This window comes from Babjeviella inositovora (assembly GCF_001661335.1).
Source record: "Babjeviella inositovora NRRL Y-12698 unplaced genomic scaffold BABINscaffold_3, whole genome shotgun sequence".
Classification (NCBI taxonomy): Eukaryota; Fungi; Ascomycota; class Pichiomycetes; order Serinales; genus Babjeviella; species Babjeviella inositovora.
This window is the reverse complement of record NW_017566840.1, coordinates 473,159-500,924: the sequence shown is the minus strand read 5'-3', so window position 1 is coordinate 500,924 and position 27,766 is coordinate 473,159. Positions and strand designations below refer to the sequence as shown.

General features: G+C 49.3%; 13 protein-coding genes across 13 annotated transcripts; 6 read left to right on the top strand and 7 right to left on the bottom strand.

The window, feature by feature from the left end:
• Window positions 1–78: 78 nt before the first annotated feature.
• Window positions 79–1,778, top strand: AAT1 (aspartate transaminase). The gene has a single exon (XM_019128275.1). The coding sequence runs from the start codon at window positions 287–289 to the stop codon at window positions 1,544–1,546; it is 1,260 nt and encodes a 419-aa protein (XP_018986433.1). The 5' UTR covers window positions 79–286; the 3' UTR covers window positions 1,547–1,778.
• Window positions 1,779–2,025: 247 nt separating this feature from the next.
• On the top strand, window positions 2,026–3,105 carry BABINDRAFT_160510 (uncharacterized protein). The gene has a single exon (XM_019128274.1). The coding sequence runs from the start codon at window positions 2,138–2,140 to the stop codon at window positions 3,011–3,013; it is 876 nt and encodes a 291-aa protein (XP_018986432.1). The 5' UTR covers window positions 2,026–2,137; the 3' UTR covers window positions 3,014–3,105.
• A 147-nt stretch (window positions 3,106–3,252) lies between these two features.
• Window positions 3,253–7,193, bottom strand: BABINDRAFT_160509 (uncharacterized protein). Its single transcript, XM_019128273.1, has one exon. It carries the CDS (start codon window positions 6,972–6,974, stop codon window positions 3,288–3,290), a length of 3,687 nt encoding a protein of 1,228 aa, XP_018986431.1. The 5' UTR covers window positions 6,975–7,193; the 3' UTR covers window positions 3,253–3,287.
• A 2,671-nt stretch (window positions 7,194–9,864) lies between these two features.
• Window positions 9,865–10,516, top strand: BABINDRAFT_120070 (uncharacterized protein). Its single transcript, XM_019126932.1, has one exon. It carries the CDS (start codon window positions 9,930–9,932, stop codon window positions 10,299–10,301), a length of 372 nt encoding a protein of 123 aa, XP_018986430.1. The 5' UTR covers window positions 9,865–9,929; the 3' UTR covers window positions 10,302–10,516.
• On the top strand, window positions 10,305–12,504 carry BABINDRAFT_160507 (uncharacterized protein). The gene has a single exon (XM_019128272.1). The coding sequence runs from the start codon at window positions 10,732–10,734 to the stop codon at window positions 12,181–12,183; it is 1,452 nt and encodes a 483-aa protein (XP_018986429.1). The 5' UTR covers window positions 10,305–10,731; the 3' UTR covers window positions 12,184–12,504.
• Window positions 12,505–13,195: 691 nt separating this feature from the next.
• Window positions 13,196–15,725, bottom strand: BABINDRAFT_160506 (uncharacterized protein). The gene has a single exon (XM_019128271.1). It carries the CDS (start codon window positions 15,507–15,509, stop codon window positions 13,362–13,364), a length of 2,148 nt encoding a protein of 715 aa, XP_018986428.1. The 5' UTR covers window positions 15,510–15,725; the 3' UTR covers window positions 13,196–13,361.
• A 1,903-nt stretch (window positions 15,726–17,628) lies between these two features.
• On the bottom strand, window positions 17,629–18,198 carry BABINDRAFT_28878 (MIND complex subunit; the record flags this gene model as incomplete). The annotated part of the gene is made up of 2 exons (XM_019131435.1): window positions 17,629–17,839; window positions 17,921–18,198. Coding segments are annotated over 2 exons (489 nt in total), but the record flags the coding sequence as incomplete, so codon positions are not given.
• Window positions 18,199–19,023: 825 nt separating this feature from the next.
• On the top strand, window positions 19,024–19,905 carry BABINDRAFT_6937 (uncharacterized protein; the record flags this gene model as incomplete). The annotated part of the gene is made up of 1 exon (XM_019132539.1): window positions 19,024–19,905. The coding sequence occupies one exon, from the start codon at window positions 19,024–19,026 to the stop codon at window positions 19,903–19,905; it is 882 nt and encodes a 293-aa protein (XP_018986426.1).
• Window positions 19,906–20,396: 491 nt separating this feature from the next.
• On the bottom strand, window positions 20,397–20,960 carry APT1 (adenine phosphoribosyltransferase; the record flags this gene model as incomplete). The annotated part of the gene is made up of 1 exon (XM_019132538.1): window positions 20,397–20,960. One exon carries the CDS (start codon window positions 20,958–20,960, stop codon window positions 20,397–20,399), a length of 564 nt encoding a protein of 187 aa, XP_018986425.1.
• A 114-nt stretch (window positions 20,961–21,074) lies between these two features.
• Window positions 21,075–21,935, top strand: BABINDRAFT_6935 (uncharacterized protein; the record flags this gene model as incomplete). The annotated part of the gene is made up of 2 exons (XM_019132537.1): window positions 21,075–21,179; window positions 21,225–21,935. 2 exons carry the CDS (start codon window positions 21,075–21,077, stop codon window positions 21,933–21,935), a joined length of 816 nt encoding a protein of 271 aa, XP_018986424.1.
• A 296-nt stretch (window positions 21,936–22,231) lies between these two features.
• ERV25 (Erv25p) lies at window positions 22,232–22,882 on the bottom strand (the record flags this gene model as incomplete). The annotated part of the gene is made up of 1 exon (XM_019130767.1): window positions 22,232–22,882. The coding sequence occupies one exon, from the start codon at window positions 22,880–22,882 to the stop codon at window positions 22,232–22,234; it is 651 nt and encodes a 216-aa protein (XP_018986423.1).
• A 766-nt stretch (window positions 22,883–23,648) lies between these two features.
• Window positions 23,649–24,674, bottom strand: DOT1 (histone methyltransferase; the record flags this gene model as incomplete). The annotated part of the gene is made up of 2 exons (XM_019131273.1): window positions 23,649–24,149; window positions 24,303–24,674. Coding segments are annotated over 2 exons (873 nt in total), but the record flags the coding sequence as incomplete, so codon positions are not given.
• Window positions 24,675–26,677: 2,003 nt separating this feature from the next.
• BABINDRAFT_29465 (uracil-DNA glycosylase) lies at window positions 26,678–27,484 on the bottom strand (the record flags this gene model as incomplete). Its single annotated transcript, XM_019131450.2, has 1 exon — window positions 26,678–27,484. A coding segment is annotated over one exon (807 nt), but the record flags the coding sequence as incomplete, so codon positions are not given.
• Window positions 27,485–27,766: the final 282 nt, after the last annotated feature.

The window sequence follows — 27,766 nt, the reverse complement described above, 5'->3', positions numbered from 1 at the left end:
AGACGGCAATACCCCGATATGGCTCTCCGCAATATGATGCCACCAAGAGACGCCCATTCTGCAGGCGCGTAGCTGGCGGCAATCTCCCGCCATATTGGTCACCGGATATTTCACTCGGAATTTTTCACGCCGGAAAAGCATATATAAGCATGTGACTCTCCCCTCGCTCTCATTGCTTCTCCCTTCTATAGATCTGTTTCGCTATACCCCCTAACCTCTGTCCCAGTCTCCCACAAAGTACAGTAAAATGCTTAGATTATCCACCCGCGCTAGCCGCCCATCCACCATGTTTGCTGGTGTCCGCCAGTTCAACCACTGGGTCGACGTCCAGATGGCCCCTCCAGACAAGATCTTGGGCCTCTCCGAATTGTACGTGAAGGACCCTAACCCTAAGAAGGTCAACTTGGGTGTTGGTGCCTACAGAGACGAAGAAGGTAAGCCTTGGATTTTGCCATCCGTCAAGGAGGCTGAGCGCAAGTTGGTTGTTGAGGGCTTGGAAAAAGACAAGGAGTACGTTCCAATCTTGGGCTCTGGTCCATACAACTCGGCCGTGCAGAAGTTTATTTTCGGCCACGATGAGTTCGGTAAGAAGTTGATTGCGGAAAAGAGAATCGTCTCTGCTCAAACCATCTCCGGTACCGGTTCTTTGAGAGTCATTGCCGAGCTCTTGAACAAGTTCTACAGCGTCAAGAAGTGCTACATGTCTGCGCCAACCTGGCCAAACCACTTGAACGTCTTCCGTGACGCCGGCGTCGAGCCAGCCGCTTACCCATACTACGATTTGGACACCAACTCCTTGGACATTGAGAACTTGTTGGCCACTTTGAACAAGGCCGAGAAGGGTGCCCTCATCTTGTTGCACTCTTCTTGCCACAACCCAACCGGTTTGGACGCCACCTCCGAACAGTGGGACCAGATCTTGGAGGTGATTACCAAGAGAGAGTTGTTCCCAATTGTCGACATGGCCTACCAGGGCTTCGCTACCGGTGACCCAATCAAGGACTTGGGCATTGTCATCCACAAGATGACCAAGATGCACTACGAAAACCCAGAAAAGTTGCCATCTTTCGCGTTGTGTCAGTCCTTCGCGAAGAACATGGGTTTGTACGGTGAACGTACCGGCTCCGTCTTCTTGGTTCATGAATCTCCAGAGTTCATCTCCAAGATCACCTCCCAGTTGAAGGCCTTGGTCAGACCAATGTACTCCTCCCCACCATGCCACGGCTCCAAGATTGTCGAGGTTATCTTGAACGACGAAAAGTTGTACAAGTCTTGGTTGGGCGACGTTGCCAAGATCACCAACAGATTGAACGAAGTCCGTTCTGGTTTGTACGACAACTTGGACCACAGCTTGCGTAACTGGGACCACTTGAAGAGACAAAAGGGTATGTTCTCCTACACCGGGTTGAGCAAGGACGAGATGTTGAAGTTGAGATCTGACTTCTCCATCTACGGTACCGACGATGGGAGATTTTCCTTGGCCGGTATCAGCAACCGTAACGTCAAGTACGTTGCCGAGGCTGTCAACGCGGTTGTCAAGAAGTAAGCCCGTACCTCCGCACGCAGTGCTTTATGACTAATAAATGACATATGTTGATGAATCAAGATTGTAGGTCCTCGACAAACCAATTTGATTAAAATGAGGAGCTTTGCCTGACTTAACAGGGTTTCTCGGACAGTTTTTTAACTGGGCTATTTGGTTTGCGAACGAAATCCAATGGCATACCTTTGAGTGAAAAAAAAAAGTAATGAGATCTGAGCTCCGAATAAATATGGTTATACCAAATGTAGGCTATTGAACAATATATAGCCCGCCTAGTTCTCACTATCCATTCCCAAATCGCATTTTGAAATCTGTAGCTCCTGAATGAAAGTACCTTTGCATCAGCATAGCTCTAAGTGTGGAGTATATCTAGAATTTGTTTTCATACAGTTCTTATATATCATATTAATAGTAAATACATAATATTGGTACCTATCGCTCAATATCATCCTCTCAGTATCCAAAGACCCTCCTTCCCATAGCCAGGCTCACAGGTGCTCTTTCGGCACGTGCATGAACCACCAAAATTTCAGCTACATATCAAACCACCCACCATATAGAGCCTTCTACTCTAATACGTCCCAGCCAATTGAAATGACCACGCTTTTGAAGAGAAACTACGCGTCGGGGCTCTCAAGACTCACGAGAAACTTCAAGGACATTCAGCCTAAGCCGTTTGTGATGGAGACATTGTCGAAGCCGTTTGGAATTCCGCAGCCACTCAACTTGACGGACTACTACCAAAACCAGAACTCGAAGCACAAGGTCCAAAACTTCCAGAGCTTCAAATACGAGTTCTTCGACAAGTCGCGCAAGGAAGAGAAGCGTGTGGAATTGGCAAAGACATACTCTGAGAGCGGATTCTACGAGATGGGCATCTTCAGACAGACGAAAGGGCGCATTTTCGGCCCCCCACCCGGATTATTCCGTGGCGATAAGGCCTTGTACTTTCCGTCTGTTAGGGGTGAGAACTTGTTGGGACAGCAGGTGGATCTCCAGGCGTTGTGGGCGGGCAAAATCAATGTGATGAGGGTATTTACTCCACGGATCGCAGATGAGTCCAGTGCCGCGTGGTTGAAGGCAGACGGGCTTGATTACTTGAATAAGGACTACGAGGCGTTCCAGGCACGTTTTCCCCACTCCCAGATACTTGACTTGAATCTCGCGGAGAACGGCATCAAGGGATTGTTCACGCGGTTCGCGCGTGGCAGCTTACGTGCGCTCACGAACTCGAAGCGACACGGGTTGTACGTGATGAGTACGCGTGACCAGTTCAATGTGGACTTGGGCCTAATGAAAGAGGCAACCAAGTTGAGGAACTTGTATGCGGGGTATCTCTATGTGATTGACTGGGAGGGTAAGATCAGATGGGCATGTTCGGGGGATGTGAATGAGGCGGAGCAGGCGGTTTTGTTTAAAAACTTGCGATTGTTAGAGAAGGAATTTACCAGCAGCGAAAGTCAACGCTAGCAAGATCAAGTCTGGCTGGATGTCTTTGTATATATACCTATTTCAACAAATGCTTATAGTTGATAGATCGCTAATGTAATGATTCAAGTGTGATGAGTGTGCACGGAGAAGGAACTTGACCTGAAATGTGATTCAATTGTTACATGTTGGGATACGAATTTTTACAGGCGTACTCATGTTCGTTTACGATCATACATGTGCTTCCCTCCCCTGGTCTTAATATCTACTCTACACTAACTTTTCACTCAATATTTCGTGGTATATTACAATGGCTCTACAACTCTGCACTCATCTTACTCACCACAGAGTCTCTCTCCCAACTCTGGCGGTTCTGCCAGACAATGTCAGTGAGTTTGGCGTTGAGATACTCCAACTTCTCTATGGTGTAGCCCTCAGTTTTAGCCACAAGCGCGGCCTTGAGGTGGTCTAATGCCTGTTCATCAAGCAGGAGGTTGCGCTCCACGAGCTCTTGGGGAACGGAGTACTCTTCGTCCGAGGAACTGTCAGAGTCGGACTCCGCCACAGGCTCGGTCGCAGGCTCTGCTGAAGACTCAGTTACAGACTCAGTCACAGGCTTTGCTGCAGGCTCAGTCACAGGCTCGGTAACAGACATAGTCACAGACTCAGTCACAGGCTTTTCCAGAGGCTCGGAAATAACGTCAGGCTCCTGCATCTCCACGTCTTCTTGAACAATTGTCTCAGCACCTGACATCACAGATACTGACCCATCCGCCTCAGCTAAAACAGTACCATTCGGTGAGGCAAAGTCCAGCCCCGTCACCACTGGTGCTTGCGCATCCAACCCGTTAGCCTCTGCCTGGCCATTCATCCTAATCTCTGCCTGGCCATTCGCCCTGACTTCTATCTCGGTTGCGGCTTGCGCCTTTGCCTCGGCTTCCGCCTTTGCCTCAGCTTCTGCTTCTCTGTTCATCATCGCCCGACACTCCTCAATCAACTCCGGTACGCTAATCTCCTCAACCCCCACCTGCGCGTTCGCAAACATCTCACTCGCCCGAAGAATCCTTTCGCGGTCGCCGGACGCCTGTGCATCTCTATAGATCAACTCAACGTCCTTCAAAAACTGCTTCGGCTCGGAATAAAACCCGTTCCACAAGCGCTCCTCGATAATCTCCAAGTCCATGTTGTAATAAGTCTTCCCCGTGGCAAGCTCGTACACCGTTTCACCGCGGCGCTCGTAGTGTACGACGTAGCCTGGGTGCTGGAGCAACTCTGGGGTGAACAAGTGGAGCAACAAGCTGTCATCCACAAACGGCTTCTTAAAGCGCTTGTAGCGAGTCTTAAAGAGCTCCATCAAGCCCGAGAGCTTGATCTTTAACGTGTTCTTGAGTTTCATATCCTTTCTTGCCTGCTCTCTCGCCGCGGCCTTGGACGTCGCTGCAGCCGCAGCAGGGGCGACACGCACGACGCGAAGCGTCTTGAGCTTTCGCCGTGGCCTTGCCTCAACGTCATTAAACTCATAAGGCTTCATTTTCACCACCTTGACCAACGCTGCAAAAAACTTCTCCCTCTCACTTTCGCTGGGAGTACCCAAGTTGTAATGGTTGGCGGCTGTGTATCCGAACAACTCTCTCACCTCAGGCCCCAAGTCTGTCTCGGACAACTCCGACAACCCCAACAACACCACCTTTTCAAACGCCTTCAAAGATCTGAGCAAGCCCATGAGCGTGGCAATCGCCGCTGGGGGGACAATGCTCGTCCAGATATCGAGGTTCGGAATGAAAAGCACCGATGGCTGGTGTCTTCTCGCCTCTATGAACACGTCGATCACCGTCTTTTCGAGTGACCTGGTGCTGTCACTGAACAAACTTCCCAAGTCTAGTGACTGAACGTGAAACCCCTCAAGGTGGTTAAGGATTGCCGCCCCGAGGTACTGTTGACCGCTGCCAGGCTCGCCCGCGACGAGTAATCTTGGGCGACAGATTCGCGAGCTTTCCAACTTTGCAAGAATCTGCTGCTTCGCGAAGCCGCCATCCTGCTCGTGGCTGATCGGGTCGATATACATCGCCTCCTCGAGCACAGACATCTTCTTTGTTTGCGGCAAAAGCACCTCGACGCGCGCGGCAATCTCGCGCAAGGGCCGTGCGAGAAGCGGCTCCAAGTGGTCTGGCACCGGCGCCAGGCCGCTTGCGGCGGAGCGTGCAGACGACGGCACAATCTTTTCCAACGCCTTGAAAAAGTCCTTGGCGATGACAGAGATCTTTTCCGGCTTGATCTTGAGCTTATCCGAAGAGGCGTATATTTGCGGGTATTTTCTCTGGATACTGTTGAGGGCGGCCTCGGTGCAGAGCGCGCGGAGGTCTGCACCACCGTAGCCTTTGGTGAGAGCGGCGAGGCGCGCTACAAACGCGTCGTCTAGCTGCGGCTGCCACTTTTTCGTCTGGATCGTGAGAATCTTCGCCCGCGCGTGCACATCCGGGAGTGGAAAGAAGAACTCGCGATCGAATCGCCCTGGACGCCGCAACGCGGAATCTACCGCGTCGGGGCGGTTCGTCGCACCAATGACAATCACTTGGCCCCTATTGTCCATTCCATCCATCAACGCCAACAACGTCGACACTATCGAAGCGTGGATCTGTTCCTGCTTGGACGATCTGACGGGAGCCAAGCCATCGATTTCATCGAAGAAAATAATCGCCGGCTGCTGCTTCTTCGCCTCTTCAAAGAGTAATCGTAACTGTCGTTCCGCTTCACCTACCCATTTGGACAAGCAGTCTGCACCTTTCCGCATGAAGAATGTAATCTTCTGCTGGCCGGTAGAACAGGAGGCCGCTAGAGCCCGTGCCATGAGCGTTTTTCCGGTTCCGGGAGGTCCGTGGAAGAGCACGCCCCGCGGTGGAGTGATTCCAAAGCGCTGGTATACTTCGGGGTACAAAAGCGGTAATAGAACCATTTCTTTGAGTTGGCTGATATAGTCGTCGAGGCCACCAACAGCGGTGAAATCGATATCCATGTCGATGCCAAGGGGGTCCGTATCGCTGAGGTTCTTATTTTTCGCCGCTGCAGCGGCGGTTTCCGCCTGGGACTTTGTCTGGAGCGTGAGGTTGTTGTTTGTGGAGAGGTTGGCGTCCACCGGCTTGATCTCATCATCGGAGGAATCGGAATCATGAAGGTTGCCCACCGCAAGCGAGTTCTTACCGAAAAGAGGAATCACATCGCTACCGCCAAAGGGACCACTGGTCGCAAAGAGAAGCTTGCGGTGCGGCGCGGGCTTACGGCGAGATGTTGTCGAAACGAGGCGAGGGGTGGGACCTGGCGAGTCACCAAGGGACGCGAGCTGTGCCTCTGATGTGATTGGTGGCGGGAGCTCGTAGTTAATGCGCTGACGACGCTCGCGGAGCGCCCGTTGCGGCGATGCCGCTGTCGGCAGCGGCGGCGGTGTACTCTTCAACTCCTGAAGCTCATCCTGGAGCGTGTCGTCGTCGATATCGGAGTCATCCGAGATTCGTGTCGCCCGGCGCGTCGTCCGGACACGCGGCAAGCGCTTCTTCCGGCTGCGGCGTGACTTCTTTGCCCCGGTGTAGTCGTAGTCGTCGTCATCGTCGCCATCCCTGGTCACGAACGCGCGGTCCGCGAGTCGCTTCTGGCGCTCACGCTCCTTGTCGCTGTCGTATTCGTATTCGCTCTCCTGGGAGATCTCAGAGGCTGAGGCTGAGGCGGCGCTGTAGTCGTCTTCGGATTCGAGCTTGCGGCGAGAACGGGATCTGGCAGGGGTCCTCTCCGTAGCTGCCGCCGTGGGTTCCTCACCGAATGCCGGTTCCTCTGCGGCTTCATCTTCCTCATTGATATCCTCATCGCTGTCTTTGAAGTTTTCGCTGTAGTTGACGCGGGTTCTCTTGCGTCTCGGGGTTTCAGAGTCGTCAGAGTCGGCCTGGGATTTCGCCCGGCCACGGCGCGGCTGGCTCTCATCATGGCTATCATCGCTGACTACTCTGCGCGGCATATTAGAGAATGGATTAACTGCTGATTGACGGTTTAATTGATAAATGACTGGCCCCTACTAGTTCCTCTGATAACGCTCGATGAGTTGAACGTGACGGATTCTGGGTTCCACGCCGGTTCCAGTTTTTCGCTGTGGTCACGTGCGTTGGGTTCCCTTTTGGGCACAAGGATTTGTTATGTTTTTTCCAGAACCAAAAGGGCCAGGATCGGAAACATGACAGAAGATAGGCTCGGATGTATATATATCTCTCGGACAAAGTGTAATTGGATAGTAGAGGCGTGGGACCTGGTGAGGGCAGAGGAGCCCAAGGGCCCTGGGTGGCCTTCCAGACGTGATATGCAAGATGTATATGCCGGTGTCTAGAACGGCTCAAAATGACTGTAAATTATGCGTAATTCGAGGCCGTCCACAACATCGGGGTTGTGGTATTGACAACTGGGGATCCGTCAAGCCAGGAGGGACGCGGGTTACCCAAGGATTGTGCGTGCAGGAGGCGTAGCCTGGGACGGCTTCAGGAATGATAGGCTGGTTAATATTAGAATTTTGTTCTCCATGATATATAATTTAACGGAAAATTAGCAATTTCATAGCCATTGATAGCTAGATGTGGCTTGTCAAGTTCTGGTTGAGATGTGCTATATCACGTGTGACGGGAGCCAGAAGGCACACCAGAAAATGCCACAGCCCCAGAACAGGATTTCTAAGTATGGGCTCCGATTATGTATTACTAATTTTATTATCTAATCTTTGCAATCCCCTTGTGTATAATATTTTGGACTCAAGGCCTCTTTCAGGTGTCCGCTAGGGGTGAAGGGGCCTGAATGGCCTTGATTCTAAAGAAACACTAGTTCAATTTCCGGACTCCCGTATTTTTTTCTATGAGCCGATATCAGACCATGGCTAGTTGGAAGGTAAGAAAGAGATCAGGGAGATATTTACCAGTCTGTAAAAGTCTGATTTTAATTCTCTGATAAAGATGATTGGTAGGTACCTGGGTGTTTTTAACCCCCCTGCATAATTATATAAACCCTAGAGGTATCGTAAATAGTTTAGAGGTTACTAGGTTAGACCACCTTCCGCTCCGGAAAGCCCCGGAATTTTGGCAGGCAGTAAATTTCACAAAATTTCCCCTATAGCGGTGGTTAACTCAAATTATGCTGTATATGTTCTGCTTGAAGTGTTTGCCCCTCAACTAGACTCAGAAAAGATGCAAGCTCATACTTGCATATCAATACAGCTGCCAGAAGAGGAAACACCCTGCCTGCCGCATTATCGTAAGAGGATGTCACTATCTATTGAATTTAATTGATGCGTTATGGTGGCATATATTGGACCGATGTTTGATGTGTTTCGTACAATCAATATGTCGATCTTGATCTACTCCTAAACATGGATTGCGCCATTGTCAGTGTCTTGGGCCATTAGCCTTGGCTTTATACCTCTCCTCCTTTCGACCCAATTTATAAATCCCTCTAACTTCCATGGTTAACTGCAGTGAATCTTCTCTGTGTATTATTCAAGCAATGGCAGGGAACTCCTCAATGGTGAAGTTCACAGGCGGAGACAATATCGGAATTGCCTTCCGCTCCCGCACAGATTTTCTGGTCTCCTGCACCCTTTTTTCATCAGTTTGGCAGAAGTACTTTTCAATTCGGCTTGCCCTTTGTGTATCAGGGCCAACTCTCAGAAAACCATTAGAAACTTTGAGCGTTTTAAAGGAAAATCGAGCATACATCTGCATTGAACAATACCGGATTGTGGAATTTGAGATCCTCGATCCACGGGGGAAGCCCTCGACACAATCGATCCCGAGTCAACCCGGGGGGAAGCAGAAGGTAGTTTCACTGAAAATGTGCGGCAGAATGCCTTGGCTCAGCGGTGTGAGGGGTTCACCCCAGGGTAATACAGAATATCTATTTGTAAAATCCCGAAGTTTATTCCAGAATGAGATATTCTCCAATTATTTAAACCATTGGTGGGGTAAAAAAAAATAACAAGGTTGTCCCCCTGGTTTTAAATCAGTGACGATCCATACGCAATTAACTGCACCTACCACACTGTCTTGCAGAGTAAGCATCCCTATTTTGGGCATTACCATCCTGCTTGAACAAGCAATAAAGGCCTCAGAAGGAACTCACTATCTGTCTGTTCGTCAATAGGACCGCTCAGTCTAATAGTACACGAGGAAATGGCCTCTTTTTCACTGAGTAGCATCTTGTGCGTGACTCATCTGGTTGAGTTTACAGCCTTTGTTGACACGGCCGGGGCCGCCAGCCTGGAAAGACTTCCGGAATACCGGATATTAAACTCTACTGGACACGTAATAAAGACATACGTCCCTGAACTCCCTCCTCCGAAAAGCTAGTGCGGCGTTGCGATGCCCTGGGAAAAAACAAGAATATTGGCGTATTCTCTTAGGTATTCCAGTAGGGCTGCTGATTGAGGTTTGAAAGAAGACCGCTGCGAGCCTGAACCACACCTACACGTAAACACCTCGGTCTCTCCAGGTTTTAGTTTAATTACGCGTAGCCTTGCGTATGACTGCGTATTGTGGCCAGAGTCTGAGTCCCCATGTACGTCAGGAAATTAATTCCCTCATAGCGACCGCTAGCCGCGATCCCGACCGCGCTCAATAATGATAACATCAACCACAGATACGTCCAGATCAACGTTCTCAGCCAGCAATCTACTGGTACCGGGATTGTGGAGGTGGCTAGCGGTTTTGGTGATAATGGAAATTTTTCAGTACCGATAGGTGTTTCTTGGCTGCGTCAATCTCATGCACCGCTGTACCACTGGGTTAACGAGAGTCTCCCGAAACACACACTCCAGTTAGAGCACAAGCGTTACTAAGTTCCATATTTTTTTTTTTTTTTTTGGTACCCTGTGATTTTCCGGTGGTATACACATTCTATCAATATTAATAGCTCCAACTTTGAGGAAGAGTGGACCCCGATGGGCCTGGTGACAAATTCTTCCGTTTGTCCCGGGTATCCGGCGTACAAAAACTCCTTCAGTCGAGTGGCGAGTGCGCCACGCATTTCGTGGCGAGTGCCTCGGCTACGCGGCACACGATTGTCTCAACGAAGATGCGCCATCGCAGATACTATGGCAGGGAAGTCTTGCCCACAGGATAATCTTCTTTCTTCCTGCACCTCAGCCACGCTCCTCCTAAAAACTTTTCACTCCCGTGTACTGCCGGTGTGCAGGTGCCCCTTTTCCGTGCCGACCCTCGCGCAATATAGCCTATTGTCTAGGACAAATGGACATAATTGTTACTATCTGCAGGAAGCATGCCAGCCCGGCGGCTGCTGCTATAACGGCTGATGCGAGACATTTGCCTGTGGACTTTTTCGGCTTCATACAACCCATGCGTGGTTAGAAAATCCTTTAATAGACACCGTTCCCTCGATTTTAAGCAGGGGTGAAGCATACTCTAGACTGTTTCTGTTTGTAACTTCCCCGACGTACTCTCAACTTATCCATACAACGTACTCTCATCATATTCTCAACATACTCTTAACATACTCTCAACAAAGCTCTGTTAGTACACACCCGGTTCTCTCCTTAGAAACCTTAACTTCCATACAGGTCTCTCCGATTTTTCACCACGCCCTTGTTGACCTCTTCTCGCCGTTAGGCCTTCCTTACTAGTTTTATTTCACCGTGAACCTTCTCTGACCGCCTTGGACATACTCCGCTCCTTCTTTACACATTCCCTTTTAACCCCTGTAAATAGCATGGCTTTCCCGTTATAATGGTTCCAATCGTCCCCCTCGTTTCTGGGAACGCCCCCGCCCCTCGACCGCCGTCGAAACAACTTCTCACACACCTGAAGCCCATCTCGGTGATATCCAACGCCGCGGGCTTGAACCACAGCGCCCTCAGCGGCCGCCCCGCCGTGGTGCCAACCCTCCAGAACTATCCTCCGCAACAACACGGTCTTCCAGTTGCTAAAGCTCCCGATTTTGTCGTAAAAACCTCCAAGAAATGGGTCTTGCCGCCTAGGCCTAAGCCGGGCCGCAAACCGGTTGCCTCCGAGAAAAAGAACTGCCCGGCAAGACCCTTGCCTGTAGACGTCGCGGCGGTTGCGGCCGCCGCGGACGCGGCGACAGGCTCCTCTAGCAAGCCCATTCTCCCGCTACCTCCCGTCCGCAAGAGCGTGCCATTTGTGACGGTAGATCCTAAGCTGAAGACAATCAACCCGAAGTCAATCCTTGTTCCCGTGCCTGGTGCCGGGGGCAAAGCGCCCGCGAAAGCTGCGCCACACGATTCCGCCTCCGCGTCGGCTGCGTTAGTTCAGGGCTTGAACGGCTCCATCGGCAACAATCCGCTCAGCCAGGCGATTCTCACGGTAGATGAGGAGAACTTCCAGTTGCGTAACGAGTTGATAAAGCTTGTGAGCGATTTCAACATCCTAAAGAGCGAGTTGACCCAATCTGAAGTCCAGCCTGTGGAGTCTCGTCCGGGATACGGTAGCCGTAAGCGAAGCCACGACAATCTCGATTCGCCGCTTGTCCCAGACACCCCGGCAACGACCAAGGCCCCAGGATTAGACAAGATCCGCCACTCCAATGCTGGGCCGTTGGTGGCGCCTGTAACGTCTCCGTTCCCTGCCACCATTGAGGAGTCGCTTCGTGAATATCTCAATCTCTCGGACAACGAAGAGGAAGATGATACTATTGGTGAGTCGCCGATCTCGGTTGATGACGAGTTGCCTTCATTAGCTGACACCCCTAGCAGCACCATAGACTCAACTGTTTCCGCTCATGACGAGCCCGAGTTGCTCCTTCTCCCGCGCCATGAAAGGTACAAAAAGCCTGCAAAGAGTATGCCTCACGATAACGACTTGCTTGCCATTCCCAACTTGTCTGAGCTGACGGGAGATGACTTGGACTTTTCCTTCTTTAATATCACCTCTCCCTCGCCGTTTGATGAGCCTTACTTCCCGGCCAAAGCTGGAAAGCTGGCCAAATCCGGCAACGCATTTACCTCAATTGACTTCACCTCTTTAGCCAGCGACGACTGGATGTTGGACTCCCCCGGATCCAGCGACGTGGCCTTCCAGCGCTCCAGCTTATCCCTCGACGATACGAGAAAATCTAATAACTTGATCCTCTCCTTCATGGACAAAGAACCCAAATACGACAATCCCATGAGCAATGAAGGGATCGACAGTTTGGGCTGGGGGTCCTTAAATCCGTTTTAGCCCCTCCCCTGCATCCCAACCTCTTAATGCCATCCCTTTTTTTCTTCTTCTCACGCAGCTATGATTTACTCTCGACTTACTCTCTACATTATGATTTACGATTTCTATATTCCCGACACCTTACGCCACTCTCTATTCATATATCACCATAAATTTATAGGTCTGGGTAGAAAGATATACCTGGTAGCCAGATAGATGTGCAATGAAAAGTTTTTGTCCCATATTGGACACAGATTGGCCACATGGTCAAATTATGAATTATTTTGAATTCCACTCTATGTATAACAGTATTTACACACATCGATATTTTTGCGCTGTTAGTGGTAAAGGTAAACTTTACTCCCCGGATATCTTCATCCGTTATTCCTGATTAATGTGTATAACTTCATATACGAGCAGGTGAACAAAGGTCCCAAAAGACCTTTACAACGGATTTACAGTTCCGTCGTAGCTAGTATGGCTCGTCGAAGTTGTGGCCGTTGTTCCCAAGGAAACAATGAAAGCACAAACTGCACCGGCTAATACCTCGTCATCGCTTCTATTCCCTTGCTGGCTAAATATCTCAGGATGCTTTCTGCGGTCTCTGGTTTTGCCAACATCAAGAATATCATTTTCAACATTGGTATTTTCCATTCGATGGTCAGTAAACTAGATGTAAGGCATGCACCACAGCTTGCTTACGCTTGAAACTCAACTTAGCCGCAGGAATTTTCAGAGGATGCCTGAGGCCATCTAGGTCCCTAAAGCCGCACAGCTCGAGATTCAACGCACGTAGAGCTGGCACTAAACACTCAAGTACATAGGCGGAGCATGAAGCCGCAACTTGCGGCTACACATGATTTTCTCGAGGTCCATATGAATCTGAGGCGTACAGGAAAGCTGGAAGCAAAATCCAGCCCCAATCGAGAGTTAGTTCTCCTTCAACGGAAGTGTCCATAGTCTATTCAACCTCTAAACCGATTGGGATGCTTTTTTTCTAGTAAACTGACAATTCGCTCAGAGTCTAGCTATACCATCTGCACGCTGTATTTAATAAAAGACTATTTGGCTATATATGACAATTTTGGCTACCGACGTCACCATTACCGCTTTTCATCTACGAACGTTTGTCCTAAACACATTATTCATGCTAACTACACGGAAATTCCTCCAACAATGTAAACATACAGTCATTCTCACTATCCCTTCTTGGAAACTGGCTTGATGACACCTAAACGATCAAGCCTCTCAAACACCTCCATCAACCTCTGGGCCTCCTCCTCCTTCTCTGCTTCTGTCATTTCGCCTAAGAGCGCCGAGGAATTGCGCCGCTCCATACGCTTCGTCAGACGCGTATTCGACTTGAGTGAAGGTCCAGGGCTAATAGTACGCCGCGTGCCGAGTGACAAGATGGCGGTGGCGGTGCTGGCCTGGCTGGCCGTGCGGGTCAAACCGGAGGCGGCGTCAATTGACGAGCTGGTGTAATTGGACGAGTAGTTGATCTGCGTGAAGGTGCTCCGGGCACCTTCGGTATCGCTGAGGAGGGAACCGTAGCTGAGCGCTGAGTCGCACGAGGAAGCCGAGACCACCGAATCGGTGACGCTTTCTATGACTGAAGGTCGACGAACGTCTAGCTCTTCGGCGGAAGCCACACCTTCGATGTAAATGGAATACAACGGGGGGTTCAACGGAACGGTGATGTGTTTGCTGAACATATAGCCAGACGCCGCCAAATAACCCGTGCAGTTGAGGAATTGGAGCTTCGCATCCTCCACGTTGAATTTTTCGGGCCTTTGTTCGGCGTGAGCGATGGTCAACTTATAAAAGACGTCGAGAATGGCGTTTCGGACGCTATTGTTGACGGTGGCATAGTTGGAAGACGAAGTGGCGTCATCATGGGGATCAACGCTGCCCCCCGAGGTGCGTCGTGGAGTCTGGGTAATGAGGGAGTGGATCTTGGAGAACAAGGAGCCGCTGGCGACAACTTCCAGGGGGATAAACGCATCTAAAATGTTTTGGAAGCCCCAGCGCGCGGCCTCAGTGCTCCATTGGTACTCCGCGGCGTCAATCACGTGGTCTAGCAAGCCTAGGAGCGAAACAAGATCCTCACAGTCATCGTCAGCGCGGTGACTGGCCTTCAGCGCGCCCCACTCGAGCGAGTTCACAGCCTTCGTCACGGCGTACTCGAAGTAGTTCAAGACGGTTTGGACAATGCGATTGAAGACCTGGTCGGTGGTGGCGACGTCGCCGGTCGCGGCCACGTCCGAGGGGCTCTTCAAGTCAAACGAGGGATACGCCGCAACATCAAACGTCAAAATAATGTTGCCTATATTCTTCACCTTCTGATACAACTGTTCCTGGAATACGGGGTTATCTGCGAATTCGGTGACGTGCGGAATCTTTGAAAGAAAACGCGTAAGGAGGCGGAGGTTCAAAAACATTAAGGGGTGGCTGTAGGCGGTGCCCTGGAGGGACGGCGGCGTGGCCATGGGCCCGAACTGGCTGTTCAAACGAGAAGCCGAACGCGCAAGCTTGGCCCCGACGTCTGTGTAGTTGTGGATAAACGAGTAGGAGGTCTTAAGAAGCTCGAGAAAGCACAAGTGGAACTCCATGTTGTTAGAGAGCTTGGAGGCACCTGACGGAGAGAACGAGCCCTCTCTGGGACACTCCCGGATGAGAAACTTCAAGTCGTGTAAAAGGAGCTGGTTCAACGTAGCGCTGCAGTAGGCGAGTGCGGACTCTGCGTAGACGTCCCTCCAAGAAAACAAGGAGAGAAACATGATGCGGAGTGCCGGAATCAAGTCGCGGAACGTGAATTCATCCACAGGCGCCTGGTTTGCGTACTTGTGGAACGTGCGGAAAGCCAAGTGGTGAAAGAGCCTGACGGTTTCGGTGATGTACAAGAGATGCTTTCCCTCAAAGTGCTTGAGGTTGTGGATACGGCGATTTACGAGCAAAAGGTTGGCAAGGCACGCGTCGAGCGCCGACATGTCCTTCACAAACGCGTCCTGCACGTCTGAAGTGAACACTGGGGTCAAGGTGGGGTAGTGAATGCGGAAGTACTCGTGGTGGTGCGAGGTTATGTCGAATAGTTTTCGAGCGGTCGGCTCGTCTATAGAGTTGAGAACGACCTTCTCGCGGAGCAAAGCACGGAGCTCTGTGATATGGGGGTGAATTTCATCCACGAGCGCAGCTGTTACATCTTCTGTGTTGTAAGTTGCAGGATCCGGCGCGGGGAGCGCTGCAAGCATTACGTCCACGAGATGCACGACGCGCGGGTTAGGCGCGCTAGCCGCCAGGAATGACTCTGTGGGCGACCCCAAGTTGGGAATGAGTGGTGTGTTCATAAATAGGTCTGGGGTGGTAAGATTAGATAGTCTGGGCGATCAGCTATAAGTGGATAGGGTGGACGGATATACGAAGGATGTCCGGGGATGGGCAAATGTAAGAGCAGATATGTGGATGTATAGATTTCTGAGCAGCTGGTTACTCCGGAGCTGATTACGGTGGGGCTTCGTTTCGTCCTATACCACTTGTACGGTTTGAGGTTGTAATTTCCACAAAGTTAAAGCTGGGGATGTCTGACTATATATGTTGTGGACGTGTACAGGAAAACTTTTCATGAATTACAGGTACTACCGAACAGGAATTGCACCCCTGTCTGCAGGCGCATGGCTAAGAACCAGAAGCCAACGCAGGCTTGGCGCGCGAAGCACTACCCTTCTGGAAATGAGAAACGGGTTCTGGAATTCCTCTTTCTTGTATAAGCTACGGATAGGTTTTTGGATAACCCTCTAGGATTGGATGGAAGGCCTAGATGTCTGAAGTGCTATGTCTGGATGTAACGTCAATAATTTGACGCCCGTGTTATCCAGAGCCCGCCCCATATTGGCTACGCGAATTAAAGTTTGGGAGTCTCTGTGGCCCAGATTCTCTTGTCTTCCTTACATTTGGTGCTCTGGGTGCAGGCGCGGGGCTATAGGAAGCGCCGCGTTATATGCGGAAACTGCCCCCTAAACAATGCCATCTTTGATTTCCATGCCGCAAGTCCGTACTACGTCACACGCACCCAAAAGGAGTCGATTAAACTGCCAGGCATCGTCTGGTAGAGAAATTAGACGTGCCCTAGCCATCTGTCATAGTCTAATATAGGGCAATTCTATCTGATAAGAACTCCCTGTTTTGCTCTAAATAGACCGAATCCCATGTGAGAGCTATGAAAAAAGAGTGTGCTATAAGCCATATTTCGAGTTGATCTGCAGTTCCAGAGTACCCTGTAGATGGGGTTGTCGCGCAGACTAACGCAACAGGAGCTCTAGTTGGCTAAAGCCTCACCTCGTGCTACTGCTGTACTACCGAGACTTTTGCAAAAGAGATAATATGGGTGTGGCATTAAATCTTGAAAACATATGATTCAATGAAACTGTACTATATTAGAAGCATCCTGTCACTGTACTCAATGGTGCCAAGATATTGGAATCGGAAAAACGTAGCAAGGGGCCAATTTCAAACCTTACGTCATGGCTAGTCCCGGAAGGCCATCCCGAGATATCCGATCTACTGTGCAGGCTATTTCGCCATCCAAACCTTAATTCGCAGGTTGTATTTTCCAGTTGTCTATCAAGATGCCCCAAATGCCGCCTAACTGGGAGCCACTACTTGTTGAAAACTGAGATGGAGTTAAGTTTGAGCCACGTACAGAATCATACAAGGGTGCTGCACTCTCAAAAGTTTTACGACGCCTTGCTTTCTAGTTTCATACGGATGTGCGTACACTAATCTCGTATAAATCTAAGAAAGCACTGGCCATAGAAATAATTAAGCTCGCTCTCTCTCGTGTATGCATGTTTTGTATTTTTACATCCAAACAGAACTAGTGTAAATCGTGAAGACTTAGAGACCACTACTCCGGCAATTTTAATAAAAGTTCGACTAACGTATGACCATAAACAGCTAGCAGTTCCAGGGGGCCTTAGCATAGTGGGATATTTATGGTCACTAGTGAGGATAGTGGCACTAAGAAAGCTATACCGCGTCGTAAACATGCAGCGATATGAGCCAAGAGTAGTCTGGATTGTTAACTTAGTCCGGTCAGCATCACAAAAATCCCAGTAGGCATCCTTTATAATACGCTATCACGAATAAATCACAGATCTTTCAAAGTAAACCAACTGAGCGGAATAGAAATGAGCCCCCAGACAAGCCCGAAGTATTTACCAGGAAATGACTCGTGGCATGCAACTGAAACTCAAAAGCAGTAATGGATAAGTAGAGCGCTTTAGACGTACAATGAGACTGGTTTGCTGACTATCAAAGGCTGATTCCCGGGTAATGATTACTCCTCAGGTTGATCTCTCACATGGTATAGTCGATCAACTCACCTAATTGTTCGTCAATTCCACGGAGGATACGCCTATCAACGTCGTCGGCATCGGCGCTGTAGCCAAACTTTAGCATCACATCGTTAACGGTGTTGTTAATATCTTTGTAGGTCCCGCTGCTGGCATCCGATAACCCCTGTAGCTCTTTCAATAGCATTTCGTTATCGCCCGCTAGATTATCACGAATAGCCTGCAACTCCTCAAACTTCCGCTTCTTGGTGGCGTACAAGTTAGACGCAAGGATCTCTTCCGGGGTCAACTCATCGGTGAACACAGGCAACTCAGATCCGTTCACACTCGGTGTGACTTGCAGCATGGGGGCTTGCTTCTTCTTGCCTCTGAATTTGGGGTTTAACCTGGCGTGTTCTTCTTCGTACGTCTGTTTGCGCAACCTCGCCTCGGCAACCAACTCATCGAGGCTGTCCAAACTGCCTTCGACGCCGCGCTCCTGAAAGATCAAATTAAACTCTCTCATCGAGTTGTTGAACCAGTAGTTTGTCACCTGCTCGCGTGCGACTTTCAACAAATTCATGCCCTCAACGGTAGAGGCCAACGTGGGGTAGCACTGCGAAAACTTTTCGATAGTCAAAGACTTTATTGACTCCTCTAGAGCCTTCTGGCACAACTGCTGGAGCCTTGGGAACCGGATCCTTTCGTGTGCACTCACAGGCGGCACGGGAGAGGCAAGTTTTTGCGGGGTCAGGTTTGTGATGAGTTGGCTGGCCGGTGTGTCAAGGCTGATATTCGCGTCGAGAGGTGCCTCGGGGGTACTGGGCACCACAGTGTTCACACCGTCCACCGGCAGAGTATTTTGAGGGGAGTTTGTCTGCTCGGGCATTTCTTCTGTGGCGTGAATCAAGGTATACTCCAACTAAATTGAATTATTTATGTGTATAGGATGCTTTGTTGCGATCTTTTGTTTACTTTATGTTTTCTCTGTTTGCAAGCCGCACTAAGCTCTCACGTGATTTCCACGTGGTAAAATAATGTTATAGCCGCATCTATGGGCACTGGGCTTGAGCTATTAATCTGCGATTATTACATCAATATTGCCAACTTGAAGGCGGTACCTTTCAAAAATTTATTTGCCTATTGTTAGAGCAGCCTACGTTTGTAATCTCAAGCCCATAAACCACAAGGTCGCTTTCATACTTAGAAGCAAACCGTACCAGCCAACCTTTTGAACTTAAGTTCCATAGTCTATTACAAGGAGAAATTAAAATTCGAGTAAAATTTTGTCTTGTGGGTCTACCATATAACGTTGAAAATACATCCGCTAGGCGGTAGTAGCCATACCTTGTGGTAACTCCAGTGTCTGTTTTAAAATTCCCATACAGTCAATATGCCAGTCTCTGGACCAACATTAACATCACGTGCTTTTCACCATCACGTGCTCTGCCTCCCACACCAGAAATGAATGCTCATACATTTTAACCCCGATAAGAACACCTCCCCGCTCTACATTCCCAAACTATACACCATGGATCCACAGGAATTAATCAGAGACGCCGATAAGAAAGCTTCGGTCACCTCTGGAGGCTTTTTATCCTCGTTTTTTGGCTCCAGCAGCTTGGAGAGATACGAAGAGGCCACCGACTTGTACACGCAGGCCGCCAACATGTACAAGGTGCAAAAGAACTACTCAAAGGCGGGCGACGCTTTTGTCAAGGCTGCGGCATGCCAAAAAAAAGCTGAAAACGCTAACGACAATGCCAACTGCTTGATCGATGCGTTTAAGTGCTTTAAGCAATCCAACGCCGACCTGGAGAAGGCGATCCAGTGCCTCGAGGAAGCCATCCAGGTATTCCTCCTCCAGGGCCAGTTTAGAAGAGCCGCAAACTTTGAAATGGATTTGGCGGAGTTGTACGAAACCATGGATGACTTGGCACGTGCAGCGCACGCCTACGAGCAGGCCGGCGACTGGTTTGCCGGCGATTCGGCGCAGGCGTTGGCTAACAAGGCGTATTTGAAGTGTGCCGACTTTAAGGCGTTGCTGGGTGAATACCAGCCGGCGATTAAGATGTACGGAATCATCATTGAGAACTCTTTGGGTAATAACTTGTCGAAGTGGAGCTTGAAGGACTACTTTTTGAAGGTGGTTTTGTGCAATATGGCCCAGGAAGACATCGTGGGTGCTCAGAACTCGTTGAACAAGTTCTTAGCGGATGATGGTTCGTTTGAGAGCACCAGAGAGTACAAGTTGGCCGTGGATATCGTGGAAGCTTTCCAGCAGGGCGACTCCCAGTTGTTTACAGACAAGGTGTATGAATACGACCAGTTCTCCAAGTTGGATAAGATCAAGACCCAATTGTTGGTGAACATCAAGAAATTGATTGCCGCTGATGAAGACGATTTGACCTAATCTTTTTTTTAAATTACCATTTTAATACATATGAATCAGCTAGGGTTGAGTCGTAGCTGTCCTTTAACTCACAAGTTCTGTAGGCTGGTAAATGAAATCAATCCTTTCTGAACCTTTGCTCCTGCTGGCAGACACTTTCTCATTTATAATGAGAAGTCACATTTTGTCACAATTCTCCAGACACTTCTCTCTCCAAACGCTCCTCTCTCCAAATACTCCGCTCAGCCCCGATAATGGACCTCAGTTCATAAACCCTACCTTAAATTCAAACTCTAATGGTTTGTCTTTTCTGGTTTTTCAAATCCTATAGAATGCCCCTTTTTTCTCTTCCAGAAACCATACTGACCTCAAATCGCCTATTTGTAAAACTATGTGCTCTTCCCTAGATCTACGATTACAACACATGCCCGTATCGAAGGCTCAGTACAAAGTCAAACCGCACATACCTATTTCTACACTAGGTTCAAGTTATAATTCATTCAGAGACCTGCTTAGTTCAACTTCTCGGCCTGGCCAGACAACAAGGTGAAAACCTCGTAGCCCAACTTTTCTCTGCCCTTCAAAAAGTCCAACTCCAAAACAAAGTTGATCTCCAAGATGTTACCTTTCAACTGCTCGACTAACTGGATGGCAGCCTTGGCGGAACCACCGGTGGCCAATATGTCGTCGACGATGATGACGTTGGCACCGGCTGGGATAGAGTCGGCCTGGATCTGGAACTTGTCCTCACCGTACTCCTTGGTGAAGGAGGCCTCGAAGGTCTTACCTGGCAACTTACCTGGCTTTCTGACCGGCACGAACCCGGCGTTGAGGGCCAAGGCCAAGGTTGGGCCAAAGAGGAAACCTCTGGATTCCAATCCAACGATGTAGTCAACCTTGGTATTTGGGAAGGTACCCTCGATATGGATCTTGAAGGCCTGGACCAACTTGTTGAACAAGTCCGGGTTTCTGAAGATTGGCAAGAAGTCTTCGAAAAGAATCCCTTCAGATGGGAAGTTTGGGTATTGCTGCAAGGCAGACTTTAATTCGGTGGTGATGGCTCTAAGTTCGGGCATTGTGTGATGGAAACGGGGAAAAAGTGGACTAACAAGATGATAGAAAGCGGATATGCGAGACATACACGATCCTCAAAAGTTTTTTCTTGGTTTTTTTTTTTCTCAAAGTAATGCATGCGTGAGCCATCTGATGCATCCGCGGGAGACAAATTGCTTATCTTTGGGCATCACTCCTGCGGGGTCAAGGCCAACAAATCCCATTCAATAAGCAGTAACATGGTGAGTATTGTCCTAGGTAGTGATTGATATATACTAACGTCACAGTCTAGGAAGGCGAAGCAAAAACTAGTGGATAAGACCACCAAGTTTTCCGAACCCACCGATGACATCGAGTCAGAGATCATCGAGATATATGCCCAGTACACGGCCGCGGTGGATGGGGAAGACTTGGAAGACGAGGCATTACAGCTAGATCTCACCATTGAACAGTTACCAGCGTTTTTAGGGGAACTCCATATCCCACCGCGCTTCATCGAGGACATCTTGAGGGACTTTGAGGCGTACAACCACTACGTAAAAACTACCGGTTCCAGCGTGGTGACGTCGGAAACCGCCGAAACCAACGCTTTTGTGAAAGCCCGCGAGACTGTGGAGAACTTCATTATCCCCGATACGAGAATCGTCGATATGGACAAGCTTATCGCGCAAACCACCCGCTTGCTCAAGATGCGGAACCACAAGGAATACATCTATACGAACTGGAAAATGGTTATAGATACCGTCGTAACGGAGACCAATAAGATGGAATCCGTCCTCAGGCCCAAGGTGGACTTGGCTACCTTACATTCCGAAGATTACGAGAAAATGGAGCTTAATCTCAAGGACTTGCGCACGCTCAAGGCGTACTTGAAGCTCGGAGACAAGTTTCAGGATGTGGCATTGATTGATATGATCTCCTTGTTTGCTAACGGCAAAGCGCACATTAGCATCAAAGATTTCGGCGAGATCATCGGGCTCCTCGGAGAATTAGACTAAAAAGCGCGTGAGGTTGGCTAGGCGATGAAATAAAAGCCCTGTGGGACTGGGCTAGGTATTGACTAAGGCAGTTGGCTACGGAGAAGCTCTGCCTTTAGGTGATTCTACCGAACCACTGATTAGACACCTTTATGTTTAGCCGTCCAGACGGCAGCCAGTAAAAGGGTGCCCAACTTAACATCTCTTGACCGGAGATCAGGCAGTACGTGGGACTAGCTTCGTATTAAATAAGTCTACAATTCGCCCAGGCTCCAGTGTAATATGAGATTTTGCGTGTTGTCAAAGCTAACGGTAAATTACAAAATATGCTTGGATCTGAAGTAGTTTCTCAAGTAGTAGACGTTCCAGGCTCCCAAGCCAACCAAGGCGACAATGACCATGGTAGAGAAGTTTTGGACTCTTTCGTTGGTGGATTCGTTGGTGTCTCTCATTCTCTCCTCTCTCTTTTGCAAGTACTTCAACTCGCTGGTGATCTCGTTGGTCAATTGCTCGATTCTCATCAACTCCAACTCGACCGGCTTCAACTTCTCTGCCGCCTGGATAGCGTTCCAGTCCCTAGCGGCACTACCACTCTCGATATCCAACTCAATCTCTCTGAACAAGTTGTCGGGGCCGTGGTGGCCAACGACGTTGTTGAAACACACGTCAAAGGCGGCAGAGGAGTGCGCGGTGAATGCGACCCTGGTTTTGCCCGCAAAGTCCTTCTTGTCCTTGTACTGGTTGCCCAAGGAGTCGACAATGAAAAAGTTCAAGGTCTGGCCGTCACCAACGCTACCGCTGGAGTTGATGTTGACAACAACCATCTGCCCCTCAGTGACAAAGTCACGGATACAAGTGTTCTTGTAGCCCTCTTCCTTGGCTTCGATCTCAAACTTCAAGCACGTGACAGAAGATATGAAGGACACAAGGAGCGTAAGATAAAAAGAGATGCATTGGCTGAACTTCATCTTGTAAGTGGTCACTGGGGAGATATGAGAGGTTGTGGATTGCTGCTTTGGACTTGAAATATAGATCGGTTTGCGTCGTCGTGTGTTTGTCTGAGCGACGCGTGTTTCTCGATCTACGTGTTAAGTAGAAAGTTACCGCATTGGGAACTGCCCGTTTTGGTTGCGGGGTCGTTCATGTGCTATTTTTAGGATCGACAAGCTCGCTTTGTAATTTTTCATAGTGTGGTTTGCCCAGTAAACACTGTTGAAAAGACACATCAGAGATATTCAGCTTAGACCGCTGGCGGTGCTGCGTAACATTGGTGCTTAGCAGTGGAGTTCTCAATTACATTGAAGCGCTACTGAGATCCGGAATCGGCTCACCAAGGCATACAGCTTGGGAGTCTTAAATAGCAGTCTTAGACACCAGAAGGATCGACGATATAATAGGTATCTCAATACATGTACAGTGATATTAGTGGGTATCGGTATCTAGTAATTTCATCTAAACAATCGGCACCGCATAAAAGTTATTTGAGTTGCGATGTTACCGATAAGGTCTGAAAAGGCATCTCAGTAAAGAGAGCCAAAACCTTCCAGAAAAGTCCAGCTTATACAAAGGCATTTAGAAAGGGGGTATTTATTCATAATATCAAAAACTCACTCACTCGGGTGACCAGATAACCTAGCCTACCCACATGGCGGGCTTCACATTGTCCCTGACAGCACGTTTACTACGGTACTTTAACGTCTGGTTATTTGTCATATCGTAATAGGCTAACACATAGTCCTCTTGGACCGTGTTCACGTAGTAGTACACTGGGGTGTTGGTCCAACTGACGGCGCCTGGCTTGGATACCATCTTTTGCACATGCAATCTCCCCAAGATACTGCCCTTGTCAAGCTCGTCGGCGGTGATTTTAAAGGCATAGGGAACCAACGGCTTCAATGTGATAATTGTGGTCCCAGGCTTCAAATCTTTAAACATATCGACGATACGGTTATTGAAGTCATAGTCAAACGCGTAGTTGTTGCACAACAAGACATCAGACGCGTCGATTCTGTCCTTCACCACTGGATTGTCGAAAAAGCTCTGTCTAGAGAAGAGCTCCACGTGATTCTCCTTCAACCCGTACAATTTGCACTTCTCCAGGTACTCGAGGAGCTGGGCGTCGGCCATATCAGAAGGATGCTCCATAATCTCCACGCCGTAACTGTTCCTAAAGCCAAACTCGAGGGCGGCCTGGAAAACTGTGTTTCCCACACCTGACCCCAAATCCATAAAGTTCTTGTTAGAAAGGGTGAATGGGGCTACTGGTGGGGCTTCAGGCCCCTCGATCTTAATTGGAAGCTCAAGCATCCGGGGACCTTCAGTCGAGGCATCGAGGGGGGTCCCCTGACGGGTAGAGGCACCGCTAATGTGCGGTGCGTCGGCGTTCACCTGAAGAGACCCAATCCGGGTCGCATCCCCTCGCTCCTGGATGTACCCCATGATATCACTGACAAAACCGGGCAACAACTCACCATAGACAAAGTTGGAGAATGGTTTGTATCGCTTCAATTTGACGCATTGGGGTGTCACAATTCGCGTGTAGAGTTGCTGGAGAAACTGGTGGCAGAAGTAGGTCGATAAAGTATGCTGGCTCGACTTAACGTACGCCAAAATGCTAGCCCGGTTGTCTCTAATCAACGCATTGTACTGTTCGATCGCATCCACCAAGCCAGTATAATCCCCTGAGCTAATGCTACTGGTGAATTTCGGAACAATTTCGCTCGAAACCTTTACTGCGAGCAGCTGGGGCAAATTCACCACACTGGTCATAAGCATGACGTCTTTCATGTCTTCAATAAGATCAACAGCGTCACCCTTCGCGATCCGTAAGAGGTATTTCTCCACCGGTGCGCTAAAAAAGGCGTTCTCCAACCCGATAACCTCGTCCTGTTTATCTTCCGGGATAAACTCGAACTTTCTGTACCTGCCCTCGAGTGTTTTGGAAACCTCCACCGCAGTGGTGTACTGCAAGTCATCCAGACACACTGGGAGCGATTCCGCTTTTCTAACCACCTCTGTGAATAACTCTCTACCCGGCTCCAACGGGAAAAATATGTCGTTTTCCAGGGTCACCCGCATGTACGATTCAACAGGGGGAGGTGAAGGTGTTTCGGTCTCGGATTGCTTTCTCCGCTTCTTTGGGGGCAAGGCGTCAGACTCGGGTGTCCCCGGAGAAAGCTTGTCAGACTCTTCGACCTTTCTCATCGCGCTTTTCTTCGCTTTAAGTTTTGGCGTCGAAGCTCCATCACTATCCACAGGAGTCGGCGGTAGCAAACCGGCTGGTCCAGCCTTGGCCCTATGTGGCTGGGTAGGCTTTTTATGTTCCACAAGCTCAGGCACGTACCTATCAGGTACCTTGATCTTGGACCGATCACGGGTGAGCGAAGTGACAGTTTCGTATCCCATGTACCACTCAGCATCGGCAAGGAGCTTCTTGCTTACAACAGATGGTCCCTTAATAACCTTGATGGGGTTTCCGTCGGCATCAAGCTTCTGTGGTTTTGGCACGCTAGGAACCTTTACCTTTGCCGGCTTGGGAACCAGAAGCGCCTTGGGTTTGGGGTTTCTAAACGCCTCAAGCTTTCTGGCCTTGACAGTTTCTTCGTGGATCCTAGCATACGCTTCCGCATCCTCCTCTGTAATCTTGGAGACAGACCGCTGTGTCCGTCTTTCAGGCGCAGGTTTACCGAAAGTATTAGCGTACCAAGCAGCATCCGCTAGCAACTTTTCCATGCTACCACCCTTTCTTTTCCGCTGAGGAGTAGAAGTAACAGCTGGCTGGCCTTTAGTCGTGGTAACACCTTCCTTTGTGGTTTCGTGGGTTAGCTGAACGCTCACCTCCGGGACTGGCATACCCTTTATCTCAGAAGCAGAACTCTCCGTAGAACTCACCGAACCCATGAAAGAGGATCTATCCGGTAATTCAGAAGGAAAAGCGGGAAGCTCTTTCAGCTTAAGATTACTCAGCTCCTTGGGACCCTCAATAAATGCTCCTATGGACACCACCAGAGGTGGCGGGTTGCCTTTGGCTACCTCTGGTAAACTATCGGCATCAAATAGCTTGCTAGAAGAAGTAGCTATCTGTTCGGTGGTGACACTGGAAGCCGTATTGGCAATCGAATTTTCTGTACTTGACGCCGGAGTTCCGGAGCCATTTTCAGAAGCACTAGCAAAAGGCTGAGAACGCTCTTGTTTCTGATCTATGCGTATCTCAGACGCTATGTTAGGCCCAGCGGTACACGTTTTTTCGACCTTCAAAGGGTTTTGGTCCGGTGGAGCGCGCCAAAGGGATTTGGGAGTTGATAGTGGGACTTCAACCATAAGGTCAGGATCTGTGCTAGGTTGTATCGTCCGATCAATAGGCAAGAGGGCAGCCGCCATGAGTGGGTCGTTTTCCGTCGTCATGGTATGATAGCACCAAGATCGATATGTAATGAGCTATGATCTAGCAATACCAAGTTTGGCTGTATGGTTTCAGTACCTGTGGAAGGTGGACAAAAGGCTTCTGGGGACTCAACGGTAGTAAAAGTAGAATCCCAAACAAACGGCTTCGCGTTGGATCCGATGCGCGATGCCAGAAAAAGAGAAAAGATAATAAGCTTCGTCGCGTTATATTGGGCGGGGCACTACCATATTGCATGGAGATTGCAAGCGTTGATCATAATGGCTCAAAATATAAATGGTTTTAGAAACTCGGCAATATAACACGCTATATATAATAAAAAAATCAAGGGACACTAAAAGAACTAAGGAGGCACACTACCTTATAGCACGGAGTTACTTTTGATAATGGCCCAGTCAATCCCCTTGCCATACTTCTTTATCAACCAATCGTTGCACTCCCTGAAGTGTCTATTTTCAAACCACCCCCCTCGGTTGGCACTCAACGGGCTAGGATGGCAACTCTTCAAAATCAAATGCTTTTTCTGCACTAGTTGTCTGTTTTTCGGGGTGATAATCCCGTCAAATGTCCTTTGTGCAGGTCCTCCCCACAACAAACACACACAGCCAGGGTTCGCAGCCTCTCCCGCAATGATCTCAATGATTTTGGATGTAAACTGCTCCCAGCCCTGTTTGGAGTGGCTGTTTGGCTTATGCGCTTCCACGGTAAGACAGGTGTTTAACAAAAGGACCCCCTGGGAAGCCCATTTGACCAAATACCCCGCGTCGTTATGCTCATTGAAGAGGGGAATCTCAAAATTTTCGAAATTCAATTTCATTCCTTTGTAAATGTTCTGCAATGATGGTGGAGGTCTGGTACCGGGCTTGACCAGGAAGGCCAATCCGTGCGCCTGGCCATTGTTGTGGTACGGATCCTGACCAATGACCAAAACCCGTAACTTTGGGAACGGAGTCAAGTGGGACCAGGAATAGATTTCATTCTCCGGTGGGAAAACCTCTTTCTTGAACTTGGACTGCTGGAGCAAAAATTTCTTTAGGTTAATGAAATAGGGCTTGGTGAGTTCTTTGTGCAAGAGTGTGAGCCACGAGATTTCCAAGTGCTGGATTTCCAACTGGAGGAGCTGGCGTTGTTCTTCGGACAAGGAGGCAACCCACGCGTCTTTGTCGAATGAATACCGTGCCTGGAAGTCTCCTGTTTGGACAGGGGTCGATGTAGTGGTTTCAGCATTCTCCAAGTTTGCAGGCTTGGGTGTTTCTGTCGCGGGGTTTGGGGTTCTTGACGCGTCGCCAGACGTGTTTTTTTCCGGAGTCGGTTTGGCGGAGAAGAATTGGGTGATATCCATCGTTCTCTTGGCTTTCTTGGAGTTTTCCAATCCACCAGGCTTAATGGTAACCTTTCTTTTATTATCAAATGGCATATTTTTCTATGTTGTCTGGGTCACCGTGGAGGG